The following is an 8679-nucleotide window of genomic DNA, read 5'->3' as shown; positions in this document are numbered from 1 at the left end:
GAGTTCAGTTTTAAAGCATGTTGGACTTACAATGGAGTTCAGTTTTAAAGCATGTTGGACTTACAATGGAGTTCAGTTTTAAAGCATGTTGGACTTACAATGGAGTTCAGTTTTAAAGCATGTTGGACTTAAAATGGAGTTCAGTTTTAAAGCATGTTGGACTTACAATGGAGTTCAGTTTTAAAGCATGTTGGACTTAAAATGGAGTTCAGTTTTAAAGCATGTTGGACTTAAAATGGAGTTCAGTTTTAAAGCATGTTGGACTTAAAATGGAGTTCAGTTTTAAAGCATGTTGGACTTAAAATGGAGTTCAGTTTTAAAGCATGTTGGACTTAAAATGGAGTTCAGTTTTAAAGCATGTTGGACTTAAAACAGACCTTACTTTTGTTTGATTTGTCTGTTATGACAAAATAATACAATGACATGTGTTTTATTAAAGCACACTGGGTTTTTCATTTCCATTTCATAGAGACAATAAACATCATAGCATTCTCTTCTCCCCTCCTCTCTCCTCTTCTCCTCCTCTCTCCTCTTCTCCCCTCCTCTCTCCTCTTCTCTTCTCCCCTCTTCTCTTCTCCTCCTCTCTCCTCTTCTCCTCCTCTCTCTCTCTTCTCTTCTCCTCCTCTCTCCTCTTATCCTCTTCTCTTCTCTCCTCCTCTCTTCTCTTCTCCTCCTCTCTCCTCTTATCTTCTCCCCTCCTCCTCTCTCCTCTTCTCCTCCTCTCTCCTCTTCTCTTCTCTCTCCTCTTCTCCCCTCCTCTCTTCTCTTCTCCTCCTCTCCCTCCTTCTCTTCTCCCCTCCTCTCTTCTCTTCTCCTCTCTCCTCTTCTCCTCCTCTCTTCTCTTCTCTCTGCTCATCTCTTCTCCCCTCCTCTCTTCTCTTCTCCTCCTCCTCCCCTCTTCTCCTCCTCTCTCCTCTTCTCTTTCTCTTTCCCCTCCTCTCTTCAGAAAAACCTCCTCTCTCTCTCTTCTCCTCCTCTTCCTCTCTCCTCCTCTTCTCTCCTCTTCTCTTCTCTCTTCTCCCCTCCTCTCTTCTCCTCCTCCTCTTCTCTCCTCTGCTCTTTATTCCTCCTCTTTCCTTTCTCCTCTTCTCTTCTCTCTGCTCATCTCTTCTCCCTCCTCTCCTCTCCTCCTCTTCTCTCCTCTGCTCTTTATTCCTCCTCTTCTCCTCCTCTCTCCTCTTCTCTTCTCTCTGCTCATCTCTTCTCCCCCTCCTCTGCTCTCTTCTCCTCCTCCCCTCTCCTCCTCCCCACTCCTATGCTCATCTCTTTTCCTCCCCTTCCTCTCCTCCTCTTGTTCTCCTCCCTTTCCTCCCCTCCTCCCCTTTCCTCTTATCCTCCCTCTCCTCTCCTTCCCCTCTCCACCTTCTTTCCTCCTCTCCTCTTCTCTCATCCACTCCTCACCCTCTCCCCCCCCCTCCACTCGGGTGTTAACGTGTCAGCTAGCTGCTTTTTAAAACACATCAGCTCAACAAAGGGTTGTGTTTTTATTTACACAGACAAACACAGAAAAACATTGTTCTATTTAAAGTGGATCAGAGTTCCCCAGTGTGGTCAGTCACTTCAATCACTGGAGCAACAAACTGTCAACAGAGAATTGACTGGAAACATCTGCCTCTTTACTCTTTATGTAATTCTTTCTTTGCTTTGTCACTCCATCCATCAGCCACTCTGGCTCGTAGGACGACAACCATGGGTTGATCAGATGCTGTGGATATGCAGTTAAACGTTTGTTAGTATTGTGAGTTGTTGTTGTACAACTCCTGTTGTGGTGTAGTCAGGTGTGATATAACAGACTAGATCACCTGTAGTCAGGTGTGATATAACAGACTAGATCACCTGTAGTGGTGTAGTCAGGTGTGTAACAGACTAGATCACCTATAGTCAGGTGTGATACTAGATCACCTGTAGTGGTGTGATATAACAGACTAGATCACCTGTAGTCAGGTGTGATATAACAGACTAGATCACCTGTAGTCAGGTGTGATATAACAGACAAGATCACCTGTAGTGGTGTGATATAACAGACTAGATCACCTGTAGTCAGGTGTGATATAACAGACTAGATCACCTGTAGTGGTGTGATATAACAGACTAGATCACCTGTAGTGGTGTGATATAACAGACTAGATCACCTGTAGTCAGGTGTGATATAACAGACTAGATCACCTGTAGTCAGGTGTGATATAACAGACAAGATCACCTGTAGTGGTGTGATATAACAGACTAGATCACCTGTAGTGGTGTAGTCAGGTGTGATATAACAGACTAGATCACCTGTAGTCAGGTGTGATATAACAGACTAGATCACCTGTAGTCAGGTGTGATATAACAGACTAGATCACCTGTAGTGGTGTGATATAACAGACTAGATCACCTGTAGTCAGGTGTGATATAACAGACAAGATCACCTGTAGTGGTGTGATACAACAGACTAGATCACCTGTAGTGGTGTGATATAACAGACTAGATCACCTGTAGTCAGGTGTGATATAACAGACTAGATCACCTGTAGTGATGTGATATTACAGACTAGATCACCTGTAGTGGTGTGATATAACAGACTAGATCACCTGTAGTGGTGTGATATAACAGACTAGATCACCTGTAGTGGTGTGATATAACAGACTAGATCACCTGTAGTGGTGTGATATAACAGACTAGATCACCTGTAGTGGTGTGATGTAACAGACTAGATCACCTGTAGTCAGGTGTGTTGTAACAAACTAGATCACCTGTAGTCAGGTGTGATGTAACAGACTTGATCACCTGTAGTCAGGTTTGTTATAACAGACTAGATCACCTGTAGTGGTGTGATATAACAGACTAGATCACCTGTAGTGGTGTGATATAAGAGACTAGATCACCTGTAGTCAGGTGTGATATAACAGACTAGATCACCTGTAGTGGTGTGATGTAACAGACTAGATCACCTGTAGTCAGGTGTGTTATAACAGACTAGATCACCTGTAGTCAGGTGTGTTATAACAGACTAGATCACCTGTAGTGGTGTGATATAACAGCCTAGATCACCTGTAGTCAGGTGTGATATAACAGACTAGATCACCTGTAGTGGTGTGATATAACAGACTAGATCACCTGTAGTCAGGTGTGATATAACAGACTAGATCACCTGTAGTCAGGTGTGATATAACAGACTAGATCACCTGTAGTGGTGTAGTCAGGTGTGATATAACAGACTAGATCACCTGTAGTGGTGTAGTCAGGTGTGATACAACAGACTAGATCACCTGTAGTGGTGTAGTTAGGTGTGATATAACAGACTAGATCACCTGTAGTGGTGTGATATAACAGACTAGATCACCTGTAGTGGTGTGATATAACAGACTAGATCACCTGTAGTGGTGTGATGTAACAGACTAGATCACCTGTAGTGGTGTGATATAACGGACTAGATCACCTGTAGTCAGGTGTGATATAACAGACTAGATCACCTGTAGTCAGGTGTGATATAACAGACTAGATCACCTGTAGTCAGGTGTGATATAACAGACTAGATCACCTGTACTCAGGTGTGATATAACAGACTAGATCACCTGTAGTCAGGTGTGATATAACAGACTAGATCACCTGTAGTCAGGTGTGATATAACAGACTAGATCACCTGTAGTCAGGTGTGATATAACAGACTAGATCACCTGTAGTCAGGTGTGATATAACAGACTAGATCACCTGTAGTCAGGTGTGATATAACAGACTAGATCACCTGTAGTCAGGTGTGATATAACAGACTAGATCACCTGTAGTCAGGTGTGATATAACAGACTAGATCACCTGTAGTCAGGTGTGATATAACAGACTAGATCACCTGTAGTCAGGTGTGATATAACAGACTAGATCACCTGTAGTCAGGTGTGATATAACAGACTAGATCACCTGTAGTCAGGTGTGATATAACAGACTAGATCACCTGTAGTCAGGTGTGATATAACAGACTAGATCACCTGTAGTGGTGTGATATAACAGACTAGATCACCTGTAGTCAGGTGTGTTATAACAGACTAGATCACCTGTAGTGGTGTAGTCAGGTGTGATATAACAGACTATATCACCTGTAGTGGTGTGATATAACAGACTAGATCACCTGTAGTCAGGTGTGATATAACAGACTAGATCACCTGTAGTCAGGTGTGATATAACAGACTAGATCACCTGTAGTCAGGTGTGATATAACAGACTAGATCACCTGTAGTGGTGTGATATAACAGACTAGATCACCTGTAGTCAGGTGTGTTATAACAGACTATATCACCTGTAGTGGTGTAGTCAGGTGTGATATAACAATCCTAATTCGTTGAATAGGATCCTGGTGAAACGTAGTGCACTATGTAGGGAATGGAGTGCCATTTGGGACTGAGCATGTCCTCAGATGACCTATGTGAGCTGGGGGGGGTCCTGTTCATTATGCACTAAACGGAAGAAAACTAATTGAAACCCCCGGAAGGGACTACCATGACTTGTCCAATAAGAAAAACTCGTTTGAGTTTTCTGTTACAAAATATGTTTAAACCTTTTCTTTTGCGTGCCCTAATGAAGAGGGCCTAGTGTTCAATCTACTTCAGTTTAGTGGATCTTCTTACCAGCCACAGGGACACATGTGGCAGACCCAGCCTAAAAAAAAAGAATCACTCACACCCTGTGGTTGGATAATCACCCTCTGTGTTTGGTTTACTAAGCTCTTTGTTCCTCTTCCTTTCTGTAAATGTTCATCTGGGTTTTGAATGAAACACAAATGAACGTCTCAGCTGTGTCCCATCTGATAGTGCTTTTGACTAGATGATCATGTTCAGGCTTTTCAACTCATTTACTGTTTCAACTAGGAGGAAATATTTTAAGTTATTCCATGTTTGAGCACATCAAAAAAGTCTAATTCAGTCATGGGTCTTCTCCCACCCTTTCAGCATTTAAATCTTCTTGAACCCTGTCTAAAGATGAAGGGCAGCTATAGAAAGCAGTCAGAGGGTATAGCATAGGTAATAGGCTAGTGTTTCCATATGTGTTCTGGCCTGTGTTCGTTAGGCACCAACCAGATGAAAACAGACTGAAAGAGGTAGGGACGATCTGGACTTAATAAGAGAAGCTCTTATCTAATAAGAAAAGTTCTTATTTGTTTTTTTTCTTCTTCAAACATTAAAAAAAAATCTGTGCCCTAATGACAGGACCCTGGCCTGTACTGACTCTGACTCTGCCAGGGTTGTCCCACAGTGGTGACAGATTACCTTAGGGTGTTACTGACTGGGAGGGAGGGAACACTGCCTGCCTGGCCTGCTGTAGTTATTAGCACAAGGAGAGACGTTCTCCTTTGATCCCACAAAGGAAGCCCCAACTCTGTTACTCTGCCCCCGCGCCTTCCCCCCAACCCCCTCTGTTCTCTTTCTCTTCTACATAACCCTCTTCTCCGCCCCCAACCCTTTCTCTTCTACATATCCCTCTTCTCCGCCCCCAACCCTTTCTCTTCTACATAACCCTCTTCTCCTCCCCCACCCTTTCTCTTCTACATAACCCTCTTCTCCTCCCCCCACCCTTTCTCTTCTACATAACCCTCTTCTCCTCCCCCAACCCTTTCTCTTCTACATAACCCTCTTCTCCTCCCCCAACCCTTTCTCTCCCACATAACCCTCTTCTCCTCCCCCAACCCTTTCTCTTCTACATATCCCTCTTCTCCTCCCCCAACCCTTTCTCTTCTACATATCCCTCTTCTCCTCCTCCCAACCCCCTCTGTTCTGCTTCTGTTCTACATATCCCTCTTCTCCTCCCCCAACCCTTTCTCTTCTACATAACCCTCTTCTCCTCCCCCAACCCTTTCTCTTCTACATATCCCTCTTCTCCTCCCCCAACCCTTTCTCTTCTACATAACCCTCTTCTCCTCCCCCAACCCTTTCTCTTCTACATAACCCTCTTCTCCTCCCCAACCCTTTCTCTTCTACATAACCCTCTTCTCCTCCCCCAACCCTTTCTCTTCTACATATCCCTCTTCTCCTCCCCCAACCCTTTCTCTTCTACATATCCCTCTTTCTCCTCCCCCAACCCTTTCTGTTCTACATAACCCTCTTCTCCTCCCCCAACCCTTTCTCTTCTACATATCCCTCTTCTCCTCCTCCCAACCCCCTCTGTTCTGCTTCTGTTCTACATATCCCTCTTGTTATTTTCTGTCTATTTTGCTATATATTTTGTAAGAACTGTACTCACTTTAGTTAGAAATTAAAGGTGTTTAAAACTCTCTCTTCTCTCTCTCTCCAGACTCACATATCCCGCCTGCCTCCCGGGGCTGTAGCAGGACAGTCGCTGGCCATAGAGGGAGGAGTGTGTCGACTTGTCAATACCCCAACAACAGTCGACTGAGCCACACCCACTTCCCCGCAGACCACACCCATTACCCAATGGGCCACACCCCCTCTTCAAAGCCGCCTTCAGCAATACTCAAATGTAACCTCAACGCCCCACCTCCCCCTCCTCTACCCCCACACAGCAGTAATACGTTTGGGCTGTTTTAACAGGTGTCAGAAAGAGGGGGAGAGAGAGGGAAGTAGGAAGAGAGAGAGAGAGGGAGGGGGAAAGAGAGGGAGGGAGGGGGGAAAGAGAGAGAGGGAAGTTGGAAGAGTAAGAGAGGGAGGGAGGGAGGGGGGGAGAGAGAGGGGGGAGAACGAGAGGAAGGGGGAGGTGTTAGCTTTTGCTTCCAGCACTACAGAACTATCCCTATAGCCACTGTCTGCTTCCAGCATGTACTGTATGCCAACTTTACCTTAACGCCCCCAGCCTACAATACCACAATCCACATACCAACACCTCGCCTCCAGTCTCTCACCTAAACTAGACTTCATGGTACATCATCGGTTTGTTTCATTCTTTCTTCTTCTTCTGTTTTTGTTAACTAAAGGCACCGTCCTCCTACTGTATATAATCTAGGAAAACAGGGTGAATAATATTCATTTCTATTGTACATTTTTCTTAGTTTTTAATACTTGAGATTTATTAATGGTTATTATTGCAAACTTTCAAGTGCTGCTGCTCCTTGAATGCAAAAAAAACAACAACATTGGTTTTGTGTAATTTGGAAACATGTTGAATTGTGATGGTTTTTAGGACGTTACTCGGTCGGCTTCTGTTACAGAAAGGTTCCTAAACGTGTGTAATATTGCGTCTGGGAGAATTTTGTACGTAAGGGTTGAGAAATATTATAATTAATGATAAAAGCAATCCTTTGGGATCACTTTTCAAGAGGCTAAGTTGACTTATGTACAGGTGCACTGCTTAGTTAAAACCTAGAATCATCACATTTGATTGGACTGTAAAAGTAAGCATCATCAAATCTGATTGGACTGTAAAACTAAGCATCATCAAATCTGATTGGACTATGTCTGTAGCGTAGAGAATCCTTCTATGGTCCATAGCCTTAGTATGCTGCCACTCCACCAAAATGTATGAAAATCGCAAAAAAGAGAAATTAAAGATAGAATCCTCAGTTGTTACATCCATTTTTGGACTTACAAATGAATGGTACATTTCCTTCAAAATGTTGTTTTCACACCCCTTGATTTGTTTTGACATGTTTTGTTGTTGCGGACTGAATTTTAAATGGATTAAATTGCGATGCAAGATGTCACTGGCCTACACACAACACCCCATCATGTCAAAGTGAAATTATGTTTTTAAAAATGTTTATTAAGTTCATTAAAAATTAAAAGCTGAAACGTCTTGAGTCAATCAATTTTCAACCCCCAAACCTAAATAATTTCCAAAATGGCTTAACAATTTACATAAGTTGGCTGGACTAAGTTAAGAAATAAAATGAAAAGCCTTGAGCTGGTGAAGTTATTAATTACACATTGGATGGTGTATCAATACACCTAGTCACTATAAAGATACAGGCGTCCTTCTTAACTCAGTTGCCGGAGAGGAAGGAAACCGCTCAGGGATTTCACCATGAGGCCAATGGTGACTTTAAAACAGTTACAGAGTTTAATGGCTGTGATGGGAAAAAACTGAGGATGGATCAACAACATTGTAGTTACTCCACAATACTAACCTAATTGTCAGAGTAAAAAGAAGGAAGCCTGTACAGAATACAAATATTCCAAAACATGCATCCTGTTTGCAATAAGGCATTAAAGTAAAAACTGCAAAAAAATGTGGCATAGATATTAACTTTGTCCTGAATACAAAGTGTTATGTTTGGAGCAAATCCAACACATCACTGAGTACCACTCTTCATATTTTCAAGCATGTTGGTGGCTGCATCATGTTATGGGTATACTTGTCATCGGCAAGGACTTGGAGTTTTTTAGGATAAAACAAAACGGAATAGAGATAAGCGCAGGTAAAATCCTAGAGGAAAATCTGGTTCATTCTTCTTTCCAACAGACACTGGGAGATGAATTCACCTTTCAGCAGAACAATAACCTAAAACACAAGGCTAAATCTACACTGGAGTTGCTTACCAAGAAGATGGTGAATGTTCCTGAGTGGCCGAGTTACAGTTTTGACTTTAATCTACTTGAAAATCTATGGCAATACCTGAAGATGGTTATCTAGCAATGATCAACAACCAATTTGACAGAGAATTTGGAAAATAATTTAATGGGTAACTTTTGCACAATCCAGGTGTGCAAAGCTCTTAGAGACTCAGCCAGAGAAGACTCACAACTCTTAGCAACTTACTCA

The 8679-nt window shown here is 42.8% G+C and overlaps 1 protein-coding gene across 3 annotated transcripts in view; it reads left to right on the top strand.

The window, feature by feature from the left end:
* The window catches only part of tasp1 (taspase, threonine aspartase, 1), a 113243-nt gene extending 106654 nt beyond the window's left edge, over positions 1-6589 (top strand). For 2 of the 3 annotated variants that reach the window (XM_042305645.1, XM_042305644.1), the window contains one exon: positions 6259-6509. In XM_042305645.1, coding sequence (XP_042161579.1) covers positions 6259-6360 — 102 coding nt within the window. In that variant the 3' untranslated portion in view covers positions 6361-6509. Of the gene's footprint in view, positions 1-6258 lie in introns of all 3 variants that reach the window. The other variant, XM_042305646.1, reaches the window with a different exon arrangement.
* Positions 6590-8679: the final 2090 nt, after the last annotated feature.

Source organism: Oncorhynchus tshawytscha, linkage group LG24, assembly GCF_018296145.1.
Source record: "Oncorhynchus tshawytscha isolate Ot180627B linkage group LG24, Otsh_v2.0, whole genome shotgun sequence".
NCBI lineage: Eukaryota > Metazoa > Chordata > Actinopteri > Salmoniformes > Salmonidae > Oncorhynchus > Oncorhynchus tshawytscha.
This window is presented reverse-complemented; position numbering and strand designations above follow the sequence as displayed.